Genomic DNA, 24,580 nt, shown 5'->3' on the forward strand with positions numbered 1-24,580 from the left:
GGTTTGCTGTGATTACCTGCTTTGGAACCATATGCTCGGTTATTTCATAGGTTATTTTTAACTTAAATATCTTTCTTGATTTTAGTTGTTCATAAGTTCATATGTCTGAAAATATATATATGCACCTAACATTTGCAGATATTATGCAATTGCTACTCCAAGTGCTACACAAAGACTTCTTCTTGGACTCCTAGAAGCACCTCCATCATGGGCCCCAGATGCACTTGATGCTGCTGTGCAGCTTGTGGAGCTTCTTCGAGCTGCTGAAGATTATGCATCTGGCATAAGGGTAAGTATAATCCTGATAGACAGAGAATAACTGCAATGTTGACTTTAATAAAACATACATTTTTACTACTATGATTTTCATATAGTATTTCAGTTATGCAACTTAATTCAAAACCCAATTTATATTGAAGAGTTAACATATGGCTTGACTCAGGTAGTGTGCTAGGTCATTTACATTATTGAATATTTGGTTTTTCACTAGATTTCCTTTCACGTTTTATATATTTTAATAGTTGGTGAATCTGCTAGTTTTCTTAAATTTGTCACCTGTATGGTTTTGTTTCTTGCTATGTTAAACTAGTGGATGTTATAAGCTATTCTATCATTTCAGTGAAAATTGGAAGTGTGCATAAGTTGCTAGACTTTTAGGTTTGGAAAAAAAGAGTTAAACTACCATTCCTAAAACTAGTTACTCTACTCTATATTCTGTCTTCCTTGGACCACCAGTTGTTTCCATGTTATAGGTGAGAAGTATCCAGTGGTTTTGTTGTTGATTAATCTTCACCAGGAAACTTGTTTTAGTGGATTCGTCCTTTCCACCATGAGTAGGTTAAATCAAATACTTAGCTGCAAGTTTTTTTATTCAGTGACATTTTGAATAACTCATTTGCTTTAATTCATTTTAAATTGAAATAACCTTATTTTAAAGTTAGGGGAATTGCACTTACTTCTGCTTATATCTTTGTAAATGAGGTACACAATCCTTATAGCATAAATATACACTTACATTCTTTATAATTTTATCTAATAACTAGCATGTTGGCCAAAATTTAAGCAAAATAAATTATGCAGATTAAAAATTTAAGTTTTAAAATGTACAAATTGAAGGATTTTATTGTTATATATTAACAATGTAAAAAAATTTGTACTGTTATCCAATTATAAATTATCATATGATTAAACATCGCTAATTTTGTAATAATTAATTTAAATTGGTGATTATAAATGAACTGACATGGAACTTAATCGACAATATATAAAAAAAATTAAATCATTTACTGTAATTAGTATCACTTTATTACAATTAAATAATTTAAGTTACTATGATTAAATAAAATAAAGGAAGTATGTGTTACTTTATTAAAACACAGAAAAGTGAGTGTCCATTTAAAAACTATTGTGAGTGAGTGTTATTTAAGAAAACCTCAGGGGAGGTGAGTGTAATTTCCCCTAAAAGTGATATTCGGTTTAACATATATTTATAACTTTATGAAGTATTATGGAATGACTTATATTGAAAACATATAACTAAGTTTTTTTTATTTAATTATTATAAGATTTATATGCAGTTTTTAACTTTATATAAATGTATGTGCAGAAGGGACAGTATCTTTATTTTAAATATTTTAATCTCTTATAAGAATTGAAAGTTGAAGGTCACAGATTGACTTTTTAGTCATGGTCATCATCACCCATTACTATGTTACCCACATAGTCAACCAAAAATGTAAATCAATTAGGGAAACATCTATAGAATAAACATTGGTCAGGTTCACTTTGGATCATGTCATATTATGGACAAAACTTTCAAATCCCCCAAACCAAGCTGGAAGGGGGGTTTTAAGTCCATATTGAACCTTGTAAAGATGGCATATGTATCCACAACATTCCCCTTTAGTAACAAAACAAGGTGGTTGCTCCACATACTTTTCTGCATATCTCCATGAAGGAAGACCTTCTTAATGTCTAATTGATAAAACAACTAGTTTGCATAGCTGCCAAAAAAAAGAGATGGACAAAGATTATTTTAACCGTAGAAGAGAAATAATCTAGGCTAACACTTGGGTTTAGCATTTAGCTACCAGTTGAGCATTCAGTCTATCAATACTTCCATTTGGACCAACTTTGACAACGTAAATCCAATGACTCCAACGATGAACTTTGCAAGAAGACAAGAACGTTTATCTATGTTTGATTAGATTCTAGTTTTGTCATTTCATCAATCATAGTGTGCTGCCATTCTGATGAGAAAGGGCTTCGTGTAGGGACTTAGGAATGGTGATGACAGAAATAGCATAGACAAAGGTATAGTGTGTAGCATAATAGTGCAACATAGAGTATCAATTCTATATGTGTATTGTAGTGGGATTACTTGCTACAGGATAACATCCTATTGTGCATTTTGATAATTTCATCTGAAGAAACTCAGATTTAAAACCAATTGACTGATGTGTTTTCCTTTTTTTATGTTAATGAAGCTTCCTAGAAATTGGATGCATTTGCATTTCTTGCGTGCAATAGGGACTGCAATGTCCATGAGAGCTGGTATAGCCGCTGATGCTGCGGCTGCTCTGCTTTTCCGTATACTTTCACAGCCCGCATTACTTTTTCCTCCTCTTAGACAAGTTGATGGAGTTGAAGTTCAACATGAACCTTTGGGTGGATATATTTCTTCCTACAAGAAGCAGGTTGTGTTCATCTTTATCAGTTAACATTTTTTAACGTGATTCTAGTTTTGTACAGTTATGCATGTAGGTTCTTTCTGTACACTTATGATCCAAAACCTTTGTTATTGATCAGATAGAAGTTCCTGCGGCTGAAGCCTCTATTGAAGCTACTGCCCAAGGCATTGCATCAATGCTTTGTGCCCATGGTCCAGAGGTTGAATGGAGAATTTGCACCATTTGGGAAGCTGCTTATGGCCTGATTCCTACAAGTTCCTCAGCTGTTGATCTTCCAGAAATTATAGTTGCAACCCCACTTCAACCTCCCATACTGTCATGGAATTTGTACATACCCCTACTTAAGGTCCTGGAATACCTTCCTCGTGGAAGCCCATCAGAGGCATGTCTTATGAAAATATTTGCTGCTACAGTAGAAGCCATTCTTCAACGGACATTTCCACCTGAGTCCACTAGAGAACAAAGCAGAAAGTCAAAATACCTGTCTATCCTTGGCTCTGCCTCTAAAAACCTTGCTGTGGCAGAACTTCGTACTATGGTTCATTCCCTTTTCTTAGAATCATGTGCGTCTGTAGAGCTTGCTTCACGACTACTTTTTGTTGTCTTAACTGTCTGCGTTAGTCATGAAGCTCAATTCAGTGGAAGCAAGAGGCCAAGAGGTGAAGATAACTATCCAGCTGAGGAAATCATTGAGGACTTACAAACATCTGAAAACCAGAAAGAATCAAAAAGTAGGAAAATGAAGAAGCAAGGTCCCGTAGCAGCGTTTGATTCTTATGTTCTGGCTGCTGTTTGTGCTCTTGCCTGTGAGCTTCAGTTGTTCCCTTTGATTTCACGGGGGAACAATCATTTAGTTTCCAACAATATTCAAGATATAGCCAAGCCTGTTAGACTGAATGGATCTTCCCATATTAGACAGAATGGATCTTCCCATATTAGACAGAATGGATCTTCACATATTAGACAAAATGGATCTTCACATATTAGACAAAATGGATCTTCCCATGAGTTGCGAAATGGCTTAGATTCTGCAGTACGTCATACTCACAGAATTTTAGCAATTTTAGAGGCACTATTTTCATTGAAGCCATCTTCTGTCGGCACTCCTTGGAGTTACAGCTCAAATGAGATTGTTGCAGCAGCTATGGTTGCTGCACATGTTTCTGAATTGTTTAGGAGGTCCAAAGCTTGCATGCATGCTTTGTCTGTTTTAATTCGTTGCAAGTGGGACAAGGAAATTCACTCCAGGGCATCATCATTGTATAATCTCATAGACATTCACAGCAAAGCTGTTGCGTCTATAGTGAACAAGGCAGAACCTTTAGAAGCAACCTTAATTCATGCACCTATTTGGAGGGACTCCCTTGTTTGTTGTGGTAGTAAAAGGCAGAATCAATGTGAAAGTAGCTGCTTTGACCCTCGGCAAACATCCATTGTACCTTCAGCAGATTCATTCCCATCAAAACCTAACCATACTTCTGAGAAAACCACTTGTTCAAATGAATCATCAGGGTGTACCTTGGGTAAAGGTGTCTCTGGTTTTCCACTGGATGCATCTGATCTAGCCAACTTCCTCACAATGGACAGGCATATAGGATTGAATTGCAATGCGCAAATTTTTCTGAGATCCATGCTGGCAGAGAAGCAAGAATTGTGTTTCTCTGTAGTTTCACTTTTATGGCACAAGTTGATTGCCTCTCCCGAGACTCAACCTTGTGCAGAAAGCACGTCTGCCCAACAGGGATGGAGACAGGTACAAGTACAAATGTTATACTGCAGCAACTTTATCATCTTTTCTTTTTGAATATTCTCTTTTCTTCCAATGGTTGAATTGTGCATGTTTTTAACCTATAGTTGAATTTGAGAAGAAAAATTCTTTGATGGAACGACATAATTCTTGTTAATCATAGAAGTTGGGTTCTGAAAAGCCAGAACTGCAGTTTGAGGATAAATAAGTGTATCTTGTACACACAAGAAACATGGGAAAGACTGCCAAAATTATGTAACAGATACATTTGAAGAAATTTCTGATCTGAACTTTTAGAAAGCCGAGAAAGCAACTTCCATAAAGATTAGCTTTGAAAATTATTTATCTTGAAAAAAACCTGAATAGTTGTTCTCATCAAAGGCAGATTAGTTGATCAATTAAAAACCGCTATGCTACATTAAGTTGGATGAAGTGTCATACCAAGACAATAGATGAGATATACTGGGTGTAACTTCTGAATTTCAAATGAAACTATAATAGTATGTGCCAACTGGTGAGATGTATCGAAGAATTCACATTTTAGTTTTTTGTTTAAATACGACAAATTGGTAAAGGTTGACAAAGTTGCCCTATTGAGTTAGATGATAAGATAAGAGTTATAAATGTGTGCAATGTAATTGTGTGGATCCAAATACCTCTTTTATATCCCTGTTTCTACTGAAAAAGGTTGGTAATTGACTATTTTGGATTTAATGTTATGTAGGTTGTTGACGCCTTATGCAATGTTGTATCAGCCTCACCAACGAAAGCAGCTACGGCCGTCGTTCTTCAGGTCCAAAATTTCGTCTTATCATGAAGGATTTCATAAATGACCTTGGCTGCTAACTTGGACTCAATAGTTACTATTTTTTTTTTCCAAAAATATGTCATTTTTTAAGCAGATTTCCAAATTTTAGGAATTATATTATTTCTAATATCTATGAGAATTGGCTTTTACATTTACTGGCTAGAAATTTCTATAGCTGATACTGAAATTTCATCTATCCAATGTTTATTTTTTATAGATTTCTTTTTATAAATAATCATTGTTATTATTTCCTGCATTTTACTTGTTAAGTCACTTTCTTGTACTTGTTTACTTGTCAGGCGGAGAGGGAATTGCAGCCCTGGATTGCCAAGGATGATGATTTAGGTCAGAAGATGTGGAGAATCAATCAGCGGATTGTAAAATTGATTGTAGAACTTATGAGGAATCATGAGAGTGCGGAATCATTGGTAATTGTGGCAAGTTCATCAGATTTACTACTGCGAGCCACAGATGGGATGCTGGTTGATGGAGAAGCTTGTACTTTACCACAGCTGGAGGTAGTGTGTTTCAACATTGGTTTCTTTGTACATTATTTAGTTAACTTAATTCTCAGTCTTAAAATCAGAAAACCGGCTCATTTCTAACTTCCATATTAGTGTTTCTACTTTAAAATTTACATGCATTATATAGTATTTATGGGCATTTAATTCTTACTTATTGTATTTACCCTGAAACTTTTAAGTTGTTTAGGAAAGGATCCATTGATGGATAGGACATAGTTATCATTACGAGAATACCTGATGGAAAATAACTTGTATTAGCAGTTAGTTCAATGTTAACTTCATTGATGATAGTTGTTTATAAAAAAAATTGATGGAAGTAATGTGTTAGGAGTAAAAATAAGAAAGGGCTGAGCATGTAATTAGGCAATGTTTTGTTATTTGCTTTTTGTGGAGGAACACTACTCTTTGTATGAGACTTTTGTCTCCGTGTTCCATTCGAACAATCCTCTGTAGTTGCTCCTCCATTGCCTCCAACATACATGGCCATGATTAGATCAAGAACTTACTTCTCAATGAATTAATTGTCAAACTTGCTACTGGTTCAAGCACCAAAACCGAGCCATCATCCAAATCGGTGCTACCACCTCTTTCTTGACCCCCTCCCCAACCACTTCTCCAATCTTAAAAGCCTCTACATCAATAAATGCTCTTATTTCCCTCCACCATGTCTGTCAATTCCCTTTTTTCTTTCCATTTCAGTTTTTATTGTTTATTTTCCACTGAAGAAGACAATCCACCAATGAAGGTGACGATCTTGAGTCTGTCTGTTTATCCAATGTTGGTTTGTCTGCTCTCTGGCATAGTCTTGTCAGTGAAGTGAAAGTGGTGACCTTTTGGCGCCTCTCCTTTCTGAACTACCTTGTTCTCCATTATTCTTCTCGACCCTCCCCACGGTCACAATGTTCATTGTCATCTCCCTGTCCATAGGGAGTATACATTACCTGCATGAAGTTTATTTCACATTAAGGATGATGGAGGGTTTACTTGAGATAGCAGAAAGGGAGACCATGAATAATGGGAAAAGTGGCTAGAAGATAATTTGGAAATTGAAGGAGTAGGAGGAATTATTTGGAGAAGGTCCATCGTACGAACATACATCATAGGTGATGAATGCGGTGCATGTTGGACCACATAGATTTGGCTTTATACTGGTCTTCAGCTTAAACATTTTCATGGAAATAAATAGAGAGAACAGTTTGAAAACTACTGCATGATGAAACAACATGCCTTTAATGCATAACACATTAAAATATTGGTATGTTCTTAGAGTGGAAAATTGGAACGGAGCAGCAGGTTTGGGGAAACTGGTGAATTAGTCAAGTCACTGTTTTCAGAAAAACCAAAAATCAGAAGAGCAAAATATTTGTTAAAAACAGTCAAATCAGTCTAAAACCAATGAAGATTGAGATAACCTTTTTGCTATTGATCTTTTATCTTATTGGGCCGATATAATGGTTCTTTATTCTTATTTAAAAATTTACCTAACATGATTGTTTTTATATTAATTTATTGTTTAATTTGTAATATTAAAATTAATAATTATTGTTAGTTTGACCACGGTTCAATTTTAGCAGGTGAAATTGGACTAGGTGTCTTCAATTTCATTAACAGGTCTTGTTTTTAAAGCATTGATTTTGTCTTAACACTACCCTCTGAGTAGATTTAAGGTTCGATCATGTGGAGCTTTCTACAAATATAATCTATCCTCTAACAACAAAATTTCACAGCATTAGAATTTACTCTTTGCATCACTTGTAGAAACAAGTCAGTGGGGAAGTTTCTGACAAAGGGACAATCATTGTTTATAGTGTTCAATCAGCTCATGAAAAACAGGTTACACCCACACAAATTTACTACTCTTATCCATAGCACAATACCCTGATTCTACATGCCATGATGCCACTACATTTTGCTTTATCCTCTTACAAGAAACTTGGTTTCCTGAAAATACAGCGCCCCAAGGTCTTCTATTGTTGAGTTTGTCGAGAAGGAGGTTTATTAGAAAGATACAATACTAATAAAAATTGAGTCTAATCACATAATGGATTGACATAACCTTAAAACAATGAATTAATGGGTCTTCATCGTGTTCTACATTCTCATTTCTAGCCAATGGAAAACTTAAACTCACTTAGATTGTCAATACTCTATATCTATACAACCAGCATGGGCATCATCTTAGGTTTTCAAAATGTGCGCATTGATGAACTCACACGACGGGGTTAACCACACATGGTGAGAAAGTTATATCAAAACGTGACTTAAGAGATTACTAATCTTATGAACCAGCTTTCTAATAATACATCATGATTTTATTTCCGTATGCTAACAAACATGAATTTTCAAGCAGCTATTAGTGGCAATGTGAAGGGAGAATTTGCTTTTTCATATATTTTTGTTTTATATTTAAGCTATATTTATGTTTCAATAATTACAATGGCCAGTTATTGGAAGCGACAGCTAGAGCGGTTCAGCCAGTGCTGGAGTTTGGAGAATCTGGATTGGCTGTGGCAGACGGCCTTTCAAACCTTTTAAAGGTCAACAAATTTTCCTTATTAGAACTTAGTGAATGCAAATATAATTTTAAATTCCCAGACAAATGCACATTTACAAAAGGGCTATCTAGTGCAAAACTAAAAACTCTTTTGATTTTTCTTAGTCATAATTACTGATATATTTGAGCTGTAAATAAATCACATGCAGTGTCGTCTCTCAGCTACAATCAGATGCCTTTCTCATCCAAGCGCGCATGTTCGTGCTCTGAGTATATCAGTTCTTCGTGACATTTTGCATACTGGTTCAATCAGATTTAGTCCTAAACCTCGGAGAATAAATGGCACCCACAACCCTTCTTATCAATACTTCAATTTGGATGCCATTGACTGGCAAGCTGACATAGAAAAATGTTTGACTTGGGAAGCTCACAGCCGACTTTCAACCGGATTGTCTATTAACTTTCTTGATACCGCCGCCAAAGAGTTAGGCTGTACTATCTCCATGTGAAATGAAATCAAACTCTGCTATCATCCATCATAGTCTGTGACATTTTTTTACTAAACTTGTAGAAAAGAAAAACATACGTTATTGATGCTTATGGAACTAACGTCTTTACAAATAAGCAACATCATTATGCTAGTCCTGTTAAAAGAGTCACAGTCATAATTCTAGTATGTTTATAGAAAGCTCATTTTGTATCGTGCATGTATTGTAGCTAAACTAAGTTTTCACCCACAACTTGGTCGTCACTCTGGTCTCAATAGAACAGACTTGTACAGTAACGATAGACGAGGCTGTAACCAGGTCCTTTTCTTCATCATCGTCTCATTTTGTGTTATGTTTCTGTTGACTTAGCTTGTAATGAAAGTCGTTTATAATCGTTTGGAGTAGTCTGTGTTCTAGCCGCCATTTCTTTTCTTATAGGCTTTTATCTTCTATCTTTTTCATTTTGGAAGATTTTCTGTATTTTTACTATTTTCTACTTGAACACGATTTCAGTTAATAAATTTGAAATAGGTCTAATTACGATCCCATCAATCTTTGGGTCATATATAGTTAAATATCATTAATTATTTGAATTTATGTTTAAAAACTTAATCACCTACTAGTGCCAATCATAGAAAAGTGTGGTTTAGGATATCATTTAATAATTTCTTAACTATTGCTGTATTATCTCCTTTTATTATTATTATTTTCTGTGTAAGGATTAAACATATTTAACCAACTATTAAACTTCTTTAACAAATCTCAGTGTATAAGATATTGATCTTTCTGGACATATTAATGATTGATTGGCGATGTCATTACTTTGCTTAGTCATACTAATGATTAATTATCAATCTCATCAATTTAGCGAGGAAAACATTTTAGGTATGGTCAAATAATTAAGAGAAGTAAAAAATTCTCGTTTTTAATCTAAAAGCACTTTCTACAAGAAAATTCATTTTAAAAACTTCGATTTTCTATGAACGTAGTTATTTATTTTTTGAAAAAATTGAATGTATGAAAATATAAAAAGATTGGTAAAATTAATTTCATGATAATAAAAAAATATATTAGAATCAAATTATAATTAATTAAAATTCTAAAAAATGTATGAATAGTAAATTGTTTTGTTTTTTATGTGAAAGTATATAAACATATTAAAAGAAACTAAAATAGTAATCATTAAGAATAAAGTGTTCTATTTGTTGTTTAATAATATTGTTAAGGAAACAAAAATAAGAATTTGTCTTTAATCAAGCAATAAAACAGAAAACAGAAAATGAAAAACGGAGTAACTTTGAAAATGTATCCCAGAAGGCATTGAGAATCAAATAACATAAAAATACATAGTTAGGTATACAGTAAAGTACAAGTAAGCAATAAAAAACCTAACGTAGAATACGTATCACACAGGATTTGAAGTGAGAGGATATGAGGAGAATAAGCTGTTAAAATTTGAAAATATATGTATTTTTCAACCCAAAAAAATATTCTAAATTAGTGTAGTAAATTTTTTATTAGGGTGTAGAAAGTATTTGCCTACTCATCAACTATTCTATAAGAAATAAAAGAAAAATCAAAGCCCAAACTGAGGTAATAAATGGGCCACTGAAGTTGAACAAGCCCACACGACAAAACCCTAGAACAGGCTCAGCACATTTATATAACATCACTCATTCCCAAACCCTAGAGTTTCAGATCCTCATTCAACCAGCACCGATAGCAGCGGCGGCGACCGTCACTCTCCAACGATACTTCCGCGGCGAAAATGGTACGTGCCCTTTCAGCACCTCTCACTCCTTGACGTTGACTAAAAAGGTTCAATTTTTTGAGGAACCCTATCGGTAATTGAATTTGCTTTTGCGAATATTGCAGGCTCTGGTGGCGAACGAGGACTTCCAGCACATTCTCCGTGTGCTGAACACTAACGTTGATGGCAAGCAGAAGATAATGTTCGCCCTTACCTCCATCAAGGGTATTGGCAGGAGATTCGCCAACATGGTTTGCAAGAAGGCTGATGTTGACATGAACAAGAGGTGCTTGTTTGTTTGGTCAGTTTAACTGCACGTTGGTTCACGAGTTTCTGGGTTTTCTTGACATGGGTGTTTTTTCTTTTGTGCTGCTGTCAGGGCTGGTGAGTTGAGTGCTGCCGAGTTGGATAATCTGATGACAGTGGTAGCCAACCCTAGGCAATTCAAAATCCCAGACTGGTTTCTTAACAGGAAGAAGGATTACAAGGATGGCAAGTACTCCCAAGTTGTTTCCAATGCTCTCGATATGAAGCTCAGGGATGACTTGGAGAGACTCAAGAAAATCAGGTCACTCATTTACTATGTCTATTCATAGTTGAGTTATTCAATCGTTTTTGGGTCTCATCATTTAGTTTCGGTCGAAAATAAGTTTTGCTTTTGTCGACAAAGCCGAATGACGTTTTGTTTAAACTGATTTGCTCTGTGGTTTGTTTGTGAAATATTTCATGTTTGATGAACTGTGCCAAATATGTTGGTTGTTGGATTTGATTTGGTTTTCTGTCATGGCGTAGAAATTTGTAATTTTGTGTTGGGTATTGTAACTGCTAGCCTGGTTTGTATTTTTCAAGATCTTGTGAATTGGATAGAATGGTTCTCATTAACTAATGATGATATTAGTCTTAATTGTAGTGCAGTTATAGAAGAAGCATTTCAAGTTTAATTTGCTTTCTTGACCAGTAACTTGAATTTGGTTTTGCTGCTAGTCATTTTGAATATTTAGTTTCCAATTTTTGTTGTAACCTTGCGAGATTGACAGAAGCAAATAATTTTCAAAGAAAGAGCTAATTGAAGCATGACCTGTATACATTGTCATATATTTGTTAGTTAACATCATTGCAATCAGTTGAACATTTATGTTGTTATGGTAAATATTGGTGTAATGAGATTAACTTACCCTGCCATAAATTGTGGAATTACAAATTTTCCGAAGGACTTTTCTGGACAATTTGGGCATTGCTTGTGAAGTATTGGTGACTTCTGAACCAAATTAACTATTTAAGTTTCATTATGCAGAAACCACCGTGGATTGAGGCACTACTGGGGCCTTAGAGTCCGTGGTCAGCACACCAAGACAACTGGCCGTAGGGGGAAGACTGTTGGTGTCTCTAAGAAGCGTTAAGCTATTATGTTTTGGCTTTGGAGATTAGATTTTGTTGAGGAGGGAAATTTGAAAGAACACTAGACATGTTTTGCATACCGACTTTGTATCAGTTTTATTTAAATGCTGTGACAATTTCAATTTTGTTTGTTATTTGCGTTAAGCTCTACTTATGATTCTGGTTTTTTATTTGTAGAGAACCTTGAATATTATTGATGAAATTACATATTCACTTCAACCCCGGAGCGAAATACTACCTTTTTACACTAGAATTTTATTACATGGTAACATGGACATTCTTTAAATATTAGTCGCTTGTTTTTGTATAAAGTATTTGGCTGTGTGAATTATATGATGACATCGTTTTTGTGCAAGAAATTATAAGTTTCTTCATCATTATTCACCTTGAAAGTCTTTTTTTCCTGAACTTGTCAAACTAAGCATTTACTGTATGTATGTAAGAAAGATAAAATATCCGTTCCCCTGGAATTTGATCTTGTAAGATCGTTCTATCGCCTTTTTGGTTAAGTCTATATCAAAAAAAAACCTTTGACTCTTGTAATTCTTTTCCATTCGTGTAAAAAGTATTCGAAAATAATCGCAAAATTATCTAAGTGTATTGTCCAATAGTATGTCCCTGGTTCACTTTACAACGATTAATCGTATCCCAATTCTGAGTTTCTATGAAGTCACTTGTCGATTTAGGTCTTCGCACTAGTCGATTTAGGTCTTCGCACTAGAGAATCTTTCTTTCACGAGTTACCGAATCCGAATATTATTGAATCTTCCTTTTATATGGGTTACTTGTAACTGATACTTTCAGATAAATAGTTTTCTTTACAAATTGTTAAAGCTTAACTTTGTCCTCTGTTTTTTTCATCTAACATTTTCTTTAAAGTTCTTATCCACAATAAACTAAATTCACAAGAATCAGGTGGAATTGTGAGTATCTTTAAAATCTTATTCTTGACAGAAATAATATTTAAACAGACTTCCGATCGATCATATTCTGCAACTAATTTGATTTATTGAAGGCGTCCATACCAGTCATCATATAAACTTACATGTGAGAGTATCAATATAATAACAACCTAATCCTGCACTTTCAGATAAGTCGCACTCTCATGAGGGCAAACTATGGGAGGACCTCTGTCGTTCATTTGTGTCGTGTGAAAAATTTCTGTCTCAACACACTGCTCTTAATGCTGCTTTTGTTGACAGAACCAGAATCAAGAAGCAACAAGAATGGATGAGTGTCATTATTGAAGGAGATATTTTTGCTTGGAACGTAGTCAGCCCTATAATGAAATATATTCACTGGAATCCAAAACAATAAATCATATCAATTAAAAGAATTACAAATGAGATTGAAATAATAAGGTTTTAATTTAAAATAAATAACTACTTTCCTGTAAATAATCACTTACCGTCTTATCATCTCAACTTCTGTAAATAAACCACCATAATGAGTGAATTCTATGAAACTATTGGTTTTCTGTTTTGTTGGTGGGAAGAGAGTAATTCAAACGCTCCTTTCCACCAGGCTTTGATGAGGCATTGCCATACCATATCATTCCACACACAGCAATAACCATCCCTAAAACCACTTGAACATTAAGACCTTCCCTCCCAAAGAAAAAGAACCCCATTATCAGAACAAGTATGGTCTTCATGTGGCCTAGTACTTGAAAAGAGACCGCAGTGAATCTGCCAATGCAGATAAATTGACTAAGGTTGGTCCCCACTGCTATAGTGCATGACATAAATATGAACATCTGCAAAATCCAACCCAAAATTTGGGAAACTTGGTAAAGGTTAATACCAACCCAGATACCACAATCAAAAGCAACAAAAGTTCAATTTGTAATTCAATTTACTTCATTCTTGACTTTGTTCTATAATGTTTGTATCATCTAAGTTATACACATTCAATCAAATTAAGACAAATTCGTCTATGAAAATCACCACATAAATCCCAAAGCTTCCAATGCTGAGTAAGTTTTTAGCCATATACGATAAATTTATAAAAGTATTTTAGATTAATAAGGCACATTAATAAGCAGATTGTATAACTAAAGAAATGGGGCATTCTTAAACATAAAGGCATTAAAAAAAACCATATATACCATATGCACAATTATCTTATCTACATACATCTGAAGGTGAAATCAATATCTATTTTAACACATCAAGTCGTTCATTATACGTATACCCATGTGAATCCACAGATGCATTTACTCACTTTCTCAGAGAAAGTAAATCATCAAGGGTTTACACATTGAATACAATGGCATTGGTGTCTTTTTTTGTGTTCCAGAACTTACCAAAGAACCTGAATTATAAGCAAATTGGTCAACTCTGTTGTTTGTCAACAAGTAGTCTAGAAAAGGGCCCAGAAGAAGTAGTGATCCAGCCTGTGCCGGTGCTGTATGTCCCAATAGGTTGAAAGAACTGAGTGAATACTTCCTCTGAAGGAAATGGACATACTACACACGAAACATTGAAAATTCATTAAAAAAAAGTAGACTAACACTTCTTATACAAATGTTTTACAGCACAGGAGGGCTGATTGCTGAAAAATGATACCTGAATCTACCTAAAATGCATTCAAATATTTAAGCATAACATGGAACAATTTTAAGACAAACTTCAAAATGTTTGTCATATTGCCTACCACTCTTTGTAGTGTTGTCATGCAGAAGCATGAATCTAGATTTAATTATATGATATTTTAAGTTTGAATTTTGAACTGAAGCATCGCATATGGTGGAATGCATTCTTACATATTGTTGCATAGAAGTGCTCCACACTGCTACAAAGGCAGCAACAAAACCTTTTGTGTTAACACTCACATCAGTAACCGTGCAAACACCAACACCTAAGAGAACGACACATATGCTGAGTTTAGTGCCTCTAGAGTACCTAACCTTGTCGAAAACAACTTCAAAAAGGCACGATACAGGTATCATACTCAACTTAGCAATCTGCAAAATGGTTAAAAAGAAATGTTAACTTCTGAATGCATTGATCGACAGATAGATAAATTCAACCCAACTCACTTGATAGAATCCAACTGAGTTCCACATTAGACTAATATTCATTCCAACAACGGAGAAGTTAGCAAATAAAACAAATTTTAAAAGTTCTGGAAAGGGTAAATGCGAAGGCTGGACGTATCCCACCATCTTTAGTATGGATGTCATCAAAGTTGTAGTAAGGAAATGAAGACCTGTTAATGTTGTAGCTGCAGGAAAAGGCAAATCGTATTTAAAAGATGATAAGAAATTAAGCCAGAACATTATAATGTATTTATTGGGACAAGGCTTAAAATCTATGGAAACATCGAAAAATATTTTGTCAAATCTTAAATTATCCTCCACTGTTTCCTATTTCCTCATCGTCCCTTAAGACTAATTACTATATTTTCACGTATTACCATGATATGTTATTAGGATTAGTATAAGGGTTAATATTCTAGATTTTATGAACATATCTAACAAATTTGTACATTGTAGTATATCACAGTTAGTATTTCCTTCCATTATATCTAAAATTCCATAACTCCAACAACAATGTAAGTCAAGGAAAGACATCATTAAAAATTGGAAAAGGAATTTACCAAAACTGAAGCCGTAAGTGGCCATCAAAGCTTTGTTTACAATGATAACTCCAACAGAAGTGACAACGTTGAACACCCACGCAGCTGCATCCACTGCTGCCTTCTTCTCAGCCCTGCTAGTCGTTGCCATGTTCTTGCTTATTTTTCACAAATTAACTGACTTTGGGTTCTTCTAACTAGCCTCCATAGCATTCTGTTGAACCATTCAAATGATGTGCATTGGTCAATCCATTTAAATAAACAAATACAAAGCCTGGTAAACTGGAAAATACGAAATTATCATGTTTAAAATAAAAATAATACAGATGGAAATGTGATCAACGGAATGTAAAACAGGACCCAAGATCATTTATATTTATATACAAACGGTACATTAGACCCAGCTGAAGAATGATAAAATGAACCACCCTTTGATTAAATGGATCTTGCATCCAAAGAAAGCTGACATTACAATTCGGTTCTAACCATGCATAGTAACAACCCTAAAGTTGTTCACTCATTTTCAGGGCAGAAGGCAGTATGATAGCCCGTTTGAATGAAATGTCAATTCCAATTTAGCTTTATTGGGTGACAATTATCAAAGACAAAACTCCTAAATTCACCGTAATGTAAGAAACCAATTCAAATAAATTGAACTCCAATCCATCACCAAAACGAACCCACACAATTTGACAATGCTAAATATTTTGCGTTCTATGAAAAAATAAAATACAGAGTAAACAAAATTTAAAACTCTTATTTTTCATATCCATTATAAACAGATCCCAAAAGGGATCTCGGATCCAGAAGGGTGACGCTAAAATTTAGTAAATGGTAACAACTTTTCTAAAAGAGAGATCATAATCAAACATGGGTAACCTGGTATTTACCGAGATTCAATATTTTTAGTCCCTTCAACAAAGAAAAATATAAGATTGTATGAATGAATTAAAACAAACTAAAGGGTAAAAGATGAGAAGGATTGAGAATGTGAAACAAAAATAGGTTGAGAACAAATAAACTAACTGTGAATGGAGAAGACATTGGGCGTTGGAATGAATGTAGCATAAGGAAATGTGGGTAGAAAGGAATTGAAGATTGGAGAATGCAATTTGCAGATTGGAGTAGAAGTGGCACGCGCTATGTACCCAAGAAAGACGAGCATAATAAGCATGTTATGTTTCTCAAGTATCCCTGTTGTTTTGTCTAAACATGCTCAGCTTTGATCATTTTGGAACAACACCAACACAGTAACTATTTTCTTTTTCCTCCTTTTCTTAAATAATCACAGCAATTGTATTCAACCATACTATATTAACTAATTCCATGCAGTTTGAAAACAAGTCTAATACTCTTATTCATTAACTTTAATTGCATTTATTAACTACACTAAATGCTTAAGAAAATTTAACATTTAATTATTATTTTTTATATAGAACTAGTTTATCAAATTTTGAAATGGTGTGAGGATTAAAAATTAGTTTAAGGTACAAACTGTGCTATAAATAATATTTTGAATATTTTATTAATGTTATACCATAAATTTTTTTTATTTTATAAGAATCATATTTTTCCTATTTTTTTAATATTTTTTCTGTTCATTTTTTATCTATTTTATTATAAAAGTATGGGTGAAAAGTGTAACAATTTTATCCAATCAAAATTGTAAAAAGAATAAGTTAATTCTTTGAAGTCTTTTAGTGAGATCTATTGTATGTAAAGGTTGTTAGGTTCACATGTGAGGTTTAAAGGTTCAAGATGAATTTTTGTTCCATTAAAATTATTAGAGTATGATAAAATCTGAATTTTTTATATCTAAATATTACATATGTAAATATAGGTTTTTAGAGACAGTAAAGCTCTTTTTGACGGTGATTCACAATCTAAATAAAGGAATCTATTGTTTTATAATAGAGTTTAGAGTGTTTAGTGGATGTGATGAAACTATGATACATTATTTTATTGAGAGAAAATTAATGTGATCAATTTGGTATATTGAAACTGTGAAAATGTTGAGTCTTCTAAAGTTTGCATGTGAACGAAACTGTTTTTTTTAAATTATCTATTAGATTGTTGAGTTAAATCGACGTGTTGGTGAATATATATTTTTGGAACTGTGAAAATTAAGATGAGTTATAATGTATGAACTTAATTAAATTGGTGTTATCCGAGAATGTTTGGAGTTAAATTATACTTATTTTATGTTTAATAAGAGTAAAATAATTCAAAACAAATGAACCAATTTGATACATATAATAGTCTTTAAAATTTGATAGGATGTTAGGTGTTATATAGTTGACTTCTACTGTATATTATTTTGACTTCACGATATATCGGAAAGTATTAAAGGAGATTATATTGATTTTGGTAGTATGTAACTCAAATAAAAGAATATATATATATATATATATAGTTTTGAGAGCCAAGGACGATGTAAAACTAGATCAAACCAATATAAGAAATTTACCTTAAAAAAAACATTAGTCATAGTTTATTATCTTATAAGAGCATGTTGTTGGAAAGTGTGAGATAATATTATAAATATAAAATCTCTGAATTTATTCAATACATATATTTCCAAAGTAAAATCAAATGTATAAAACTTGCATGAAAGCTAAGCATGTTAATAAGAACATAAATAATTTAAATATTTGATTTTTATTAAATATATTCTAGATTATTGGAATCAATTAATAATATTTTAAATTATATATTGTTGGTGGAGTCAATTAATAATATTTTAAATTATATATTGTTGAGTCATGTTAAATTGATTTGTGATGTAGCAAGTAAGTTATGACAAGGGTATTTTATATGAAAAAAGAATTCAATAATTAAGAATTATAAATAATAACATAAGTATATTTATAAATAAACAAACAAATAATATATATATATATATATATATATATATATATATGAGTTTGCTAACGCGCGTACGCCTGTTTTTCAGTTGGTACATTTTAGCCAATGTGTACCGGGTTTTGACATTGACTATTAAACAATCTTACAAAAAATGATTTTATAATGAGTTTCCATTTTATAATTTTTGTCTTATCTAATTTTATCTAATTTTCACAAGCATAAAGGAATTGGTAATTGACCTCAAAAAAATAAAAATTACTCGTTGTTAAACAATTTCTTATAAAAAAATGATTTTATAATGAATTTTCATTTTATAATTTTTGTCTTATCTAATTTTTACAAGCATAATGACATCAAAGGAATTGGTAATTGGCCTACAAAAATCAGAAACACTCTCTTGTTAAACAATTTCTTACAAAAAATGATTTTATAATGAGTTTTCATTTTATAATTTTTGTCGTATATAATTTTATCTAATTTTCACAAGTATAATGACATCCGAAGGAATTGATCATTGGTCTGAAGATTTTTTTTTATGAGATGATGATTCTAAGATATGCAGATGATAAAATTAGAGCGGTTAGTGAAAATGGTGAAATTGAAGAGATCTTGAATGAACCTTTGCCTGAAGGTGAATATGTCGATGACTCAACTCTTTACAAAGACGAATGGTTTAACGACAAGTGTTTGTGAATTTTTCAATTGGAGCTACAGTAGGAATCATAGAGAAAAAGTTGGAGTGAGAGAGATGAGATGAATGAGGGAAGTGAGTAAGGGTTTGGGGTATTTTTTTAGTTTTAAAAATGAAAATTATTAAAATACCCTTAAGCTTAAAACTTAGAATCCAACTCAAAAACAGCACTTACGCACGTTAGCCAACCCCATATATATATATATATATATATATATATATTATGGGTTTGCTAACTTACGTAACCTCTTAAAGTAACCAAAATTTAGTTGACAAAAATACCCTCATATTAAAAAAGGCATACTTCAAATACAAGGGTATTTTAATAATTTTTATTTTTAATTTAAAATAAAAAAATCAGAAATTATTCAAATATCTTTAACCTTAACACTTTGAATCTATAATATATAAAGATATTTTTGTCAACTAAATTTTGATATAATTTAAGAGGTTATTAACATGTTACGATAAGTTAGGAAATCATATAATATATATATATATATATATATATATATATATATATATATATATATATATATATATATATATATATATATATATATATAGAATTCTCATATATCATTTATATTTATATTTATATTTTATCTTTTATAATATTATTATTGTTAATTAAACTTTTAAGAGTAACGTTATTTTGTTTTTTAGAATAAAATTATCTTATGTCTCAATTTTTTTTCTTAATCATATATGCAGTTTGTACCGCTAATATTTAGGTATTGCGTACTACTCCTAATGTCTTTTTCTTTATTCCATCTATATATTGTTCACAACTTTGGGTATTGGGATTTCATTCTTAACGTTAATATTAAAGAATAATAAGAAATTAAATGGTGATAGTAGAAACTACAAATATAATAAAGAAATATAAGAAAAAAACAATTTTATATAAAATATTTTAAAATAACAATTACTCATAAAAAATTAGTTAACAATTATATTTTTTTTAAATCAATTAATAAATATATTATAAAAGATAAAATAAGAATAAAAATTATATATACAAAAATAAATATCTTCTTTAGGTATAGATATACCAATTTAAAATCACACAAAATTCAATATCATAACATTTATTTTCAAATCTATTCAATATTTCTAAGAACTATTTTTCAAAACAAGATCATTCCAAACTTCCACCTAATAAAATTACTCCAATAAATATATCAACTGTTGATAAAATGATCTTTTTCAAAATTTGGTTTGTAATTGAATTCTCTCAAATTCTAAAGTTTAAAATTGGAGATAATTCCAACTCAATTTAAAGAGGGACGACAAAACGAGAGTATTAAGAATATTTCCACGAGTTAGTACAGATAGTATGTAGAATAACTCTTTAAAGTTACAATAAAAAATTGATATATTTTTTTCATATCTGGAAACTGTGAATGTTCGACTATTTAAAATTGATATTTAAAGTTACAATAATAAATTTCGTATATCACGTCTTAAATGAAAGGTCGCTGTTAAATTAATTCATTGATTAGAAGTTTTTAATTAGTTATTTTCATTTATATATTAATAAATATTGTTCTTTAGTTTATTCTTTCTATAAAAAAAAATTATTGCCATTTAGTCACATACTAGTATCTTTAGTTTTTGTGTGCAAATAATATTATAATTTTTTTCTGTAAAAGAAAAACTGTTACCACTATTTAATAACAAATCATTATATATTTTAATTTTATTAACTTTTTCTAATAAATATTGTTAAAATCATAATGACATTTATCAATTGACAATAATTATGTGTTTAGTTTGAAGAAAGAATGTGAAAAGAAAAAAAAAACTGAAAGAATGAAAAAAAAAAACGTAGAAAGGAGGATATTGTTTTTAATTGTTTAGAAAAGAAGAAAAAGAAAGAAAATGTAATATTTTATCACTCGTACGTGTCCTTGCCTAAATAAAGAAGGGTTTATATTTGCCAATTATATTATGTGTCCTTCCACTCTGTACTGTTAGTTACCAAACAAAGTACAATAATTTTTCTATTTTCCATTTTCTCTGCTAATAAGTATGTTTAAAATATATATATAACAACGAAATATTTAGTAGTGAAAATGGAATAAGATGTAAAAATAATAATAAAACAAAAATAAAACACTTCCTTAGGACCTTATTATAAAACACATTTCAAAAGATTATTAGTTATTTCTATAATATTGGTTATGATATCTTAGAATAAAACATTAATTACAAATTTCATTCTATTTTATCACTGCCATAAGCCCTAAAAGAAAGAAAAGATTGTTTCTTGAAAAGGTAAAAGAAAAAAGAAAAAAAAATCAATAAATAGCATTGTATAAAGAATCAGATTAAATTGATTAAAGTTGGATTTTTTCACCAAAGTGGTTCAAAGCAAGGGACAAGCTTTTATTACCAATCCATGGAGTGGAATGATTTTTGTATTGGTGGAAACCGATGAAAACCGAAACGCCCTCTTTCTCCTTCGCGCATAAAACCCACTCACAACGTCTTCTATGCAATTGGGCAAAGGCACAATCATGGCGAAGAAGAGAAAATCAATAGCCTCAAGCATGGACGAGGTGGACCGAACCATGTACGCTTCATTTTCCAGTGCTGCCAATTCTCTCTCACACCTCTACACTCTCTCCATGAACCGCCACAAACTCTCCTTCCAAGCCGGTGAACGCCACTCCCTTGTAACAATTTTCTCTTTTATCCTCCAACCCTTTTCCATTCCATATATTTCCTGGACTTTTCAAAAATAAAAAAACTATCTTTCTTTTTTTTTACTTCATTTTTTAATTCTTGTTCTCGATTGCAATTGAGTTCTTACCTCCGCATTTTTACTGTTTTTTTTCCACGTGTTTAGGGTTTAAACTATGTAATTTGTTTTAATTGGTGTGTGCTGTGTCCGATTTCAGGAAAAGATTTATCAGTGGATCCGGAGGCAACAAGAAGGTGGATCAAAAACTGCACCTGTTGATATACTCGGCTACATTCAGGTTGGTTTCATTCTATTGTTCTTTTTGTGTTTTGCATGTCATTGTGAAGCAAACAAAATGAGGGAGGCCGAGGAGTTATAGCTTGCTAGTTACTGATAAGATGATGCACATGTATCATATCATCATACAGCAAGGCTTATAGCTAGACTTCCCTTGAGACAAATGTAAATTTTTGAAAGACTTTCAACCAATCATAAATGAATAACAAAATGGTCAATTTTTGCCAAACCTGTTTATGAACAAGCCAAACGGCTTTGTGAAGTCTTGTAGTCAACCTCACTTGGTGAGACAAGGCTATGTTGTTTTTGTTTAAGCTTGCCCAGATCGCACTATTGAACAATACTGCTGATGGAAAGGAAAAAAGTACAAGAAAATAATCTATGAAGTTCATGTTAGTCTTGTTGTCCAGATTTTGATTTCATTCTCCGGTATTGACATTTGCTTAATTGATCAGTAGTGTTTTTGTTTCTGTAGGCTGGATTAACGCAGGTCTTTACCTTTTTCTAAATTACTTGTTTTCTGCCTTGTCTGTTGCAGTTTTACTTTGTTATCATTCTTTTATTTCTCTGTTCTTAGTGGAATGTCAATTTGTTTTCCTTGAATCAATTAGTGATTTTGTTGATGAACTGAAATTTATAGTGTTTTGTTTGCGTATATGCAAGTTATAACAGAATGTTGGAAAGGTTTCTTAGTGTGAATTTTTAAATTAAATGAAGTTTAACTTGAGAAGGTCTGAAAATTGGGTAAAATTTTAAGCGGGAGAAAGCCATCTTGATTTCTCCGATGGATGTTGCCCTTTTCTTTCATGTGATCTTTTCTCTCTTTAAATTTTCATTTTCTAAAGTTATTGAAGAGGTGGAACTTTAGTGTAATTGCTATTTTAAATTTTTGTGAAAACAAGTGTTTGAAAGTTTGTGTTTCACTTGTGGGCTTTGAGAAGTTGCAGAATTACATTGATGAATGCTGATTGCAAAAACAGGTAGAAAATACATAGGACTGAGAAATTTCCCCAAATTGAAATGGCAAGTATTATGTGTCAGTTTTTTGTAGCAGTTTAGGAAGGATGGAAAAGACAATGAAACATTTTTTTCCTTCCATTTTAAAGATTTGTAAGATTGTCAGTTTTTAAGAAATTGCTTGCTATCTCAGAAACTTGTGTGCACTTGTGGCTAGTTAGATACCTTGCAGTACTGAAAAACAAAAGTGGCTGGTTAGGTAATATGGCAGGTTTGGGCTACATGGGGATGTCTTTGTACTTCATGCAATGTAATATTGGTTTTTGTTGTTACTGATCACAAATTGCATGAATGAAATTTGATTTTTGTGCTAACAGAATGAGCTGGATTATTGTGGAGAGGAACCGTGTATGTCACCTAGAGTTCCACAGCAACACCAACAATCACAACCACTAATGCATGTCACTGTCACTGGTTCAGGTTTTCCCGTAACTGCAGAATTTCCTGGCCAGACACTTATGGGGCAGGGACTCAGGTCTGAGCACATTGATAGTCAATCAAAGAATTCCGTGTTTTCAAATGCTTTGTCAAATCCTGTTCGTCAAATTGGTGAGGTAGGGAACTACTCAAGTGGTCTCTCCATGGGGAATGGAAGCCGTAACACTGAAGAGAACTTTCTTCAGCAGCAAAGCAGGGACTCTGCTGCATTCAGTTTCAATGATGCTGCCATGGACATGCATGCAGACTAGTCTGCAGTTTCATCTACTGAATATGTTTGCTTCACCATTCCTCTTCATTACCTACAAAAAGAATTGAATAACCAACGGAAGGGCATATCTGAGTTTTGCTCGTTGTATCCTACAAAAAACAGCATTAACTTATTACAACGCATGCTTGTACCATCCAAGTTGAGTAATGGCTTAGTTCTTCAATGTTCTTTGTAAAGTTTGTTGTTGAAATAGTTTAAAGGTATCAAAATTTGTACCCTGATCGTCTTTCAAACAAACTTTATTTCAATGTAGGCATTACTTCTATTTCAAGTTTCCTACCTAAACCTGTCCCCTCAAGGATTTCTGGTGTCATGGATGTCCTCTTCTAATCATAAATATTTTTGTTGCACTTTTTTCTGCAAAATTATCCATAATTCTTTCATAATCAAGATTTTTTAAAAATTTCTTTTCAGTAAAACCATGAATAAAATTTTAATAATTTTTATTTTGAATTCTTTTTCAGCATATGCAGTGATAAGAATGGATAACATTATTCAGTAGTATTTTGAAAGTTGTTCAATGTCTTTAGAAATTCATTATCATAAATATCACTTATCACACATTATTTTGTTGAGTAATTATTATTTTATAAATAAAAGTATACATGACATTAATTAAATAATTTTTAATTACAATGATTATATACATATTCTTTTTTTTTGGCTTCCAAAGTGGTTCACCTTGAACATGCTGAAGGCCACAACCAGTCCTTTTCGCACATTCTGTATGTTGCAATTCACAACTTCAGGCATCTTTTGTATATCCCATTGCTTTTGATATCTATTTTGTTAATCCTTATAGCTCGTTCTCTGTTATTTTCTTTATATTGTTGT

General features: G+C 32.2%; 4 protein-coding genes across 4 annotated transcripts; 3 read left to right on the forward strand and 1 right to left on the reverse strand.

Moving 5' to 3' along the window:
- Positions 1-5: 5 nt before the first annotated feature.
- Positions 6-9,155, forward strand: LOC148194730 (protein GIGANTEA-like). The gene is made up of 8 exons (XM_088096030.1): positions 6-50; positions 139-289; positions 2,487-2,696; positions 2,809-4,443; positions 5,162-5,230; positions 5,545-5,763; positions 8,214-8,306; positions 8,473-9,155. The coding sequence occupies exons 3-8, from the start codon at positions 2,502-2,504 to the stop codon at positions 8,770-8,772; spliced, it is 2,511 nt and encodes an 836-aa protein (XP_087952156.1). The 5' UTR covers positions 6-50; positions 139-289; positions 2,487-2,501; the 3' UTR covers positions 8,773-9,155.
- Positions 9,156-10,363: 1,208 nt separating this feature from the next.
- Positions 10,364-12,118, forward strand: LOC148194731 (small ribosomal subunit protein uS13z/uS13y/uS13x). The gene is made up of 4 exons (XM_088097466.1): positions 10,364-10,522; positions 10,627-10,787; positions 10,881-11,069; positions 11,796-12,118. The coding sequence occupies exons 1-4, from the start codon at positions 10,520-10,522 to the stop codon at positions 11,899-11,901; spliced, it is 459 nt and encodes a 152-aa protein (XP_087953592.1). The 5' UTR covers positions 10,364-10,519; the 3' UTR covers positions 11,902-12,118.
- Positions 12,119-12,887: 769 nt separating this feature from the next.
- On the reverse strand, positions 12,888-16,708 carry LOC148194732 (UDP-rhamnose/UDP-galactose transporter 6-like). The gene is made up of 7 exons (XM_088097925.1): positions 16,505-16,708; positions 15,500-15,692; positions 14,940-15,124; positions 14,664-14,864; positions 14,205-14,366; positions 13,308-13,655; positions 12,888-13,197 (listed from the first exon to the last, which is right to left on the reverse strand). Exons 2-6 carry the CDS (start codon positions 15,627-15,629, stop codon positions 13,365-13,367), a joined length of 969 nt encoding a protein of 322 aa, XP_087954051.1. The 5' UTR covers positions 15,630-15,692; positions 16,505-16,708; the 3' UTR covers positions 12,888-13,197; positions 13,308-13,364.
- Positions 16,709-21,388: 4,680 nt separating this feature from the next.
- Positions 21,389-24,025, forward strand: LOC148194733 (uncharacterized). The gene is made up of 3 exons (XM_088095975.1): positions 21,389-21,715; positions 21,941-22,021; positions 23,355-24,025. Exons 1-3 carry the CDS (start codon positions 21,533-21,535, stop codon positions 23,724-23,726), a joined length of 636 nt encoding a protein of 211 aa, XP_087952101.1. The 5' UTR covers positions 21,389-21,532; the 3' UTR covers positions 23,727-24,025.
- The last annotated feature ends 555 nt before the right edge of the window (positions 24,026-24,580 follow it).

This window comes from Vigna umbellata, chromosome 8 (assembly GCF_029865625.1).
Source record: "Vigna umbellata cultivar VRB3 chromosome 8, Vumbellata_1.0, whole genome shotgun sequence".
Lineage (NCBI taxonomy): Eukaryota > Viridiplantae > Streptophyta > Magnoliopsida > Fabales > Fabaceae > Vigna > Vigna umbellata.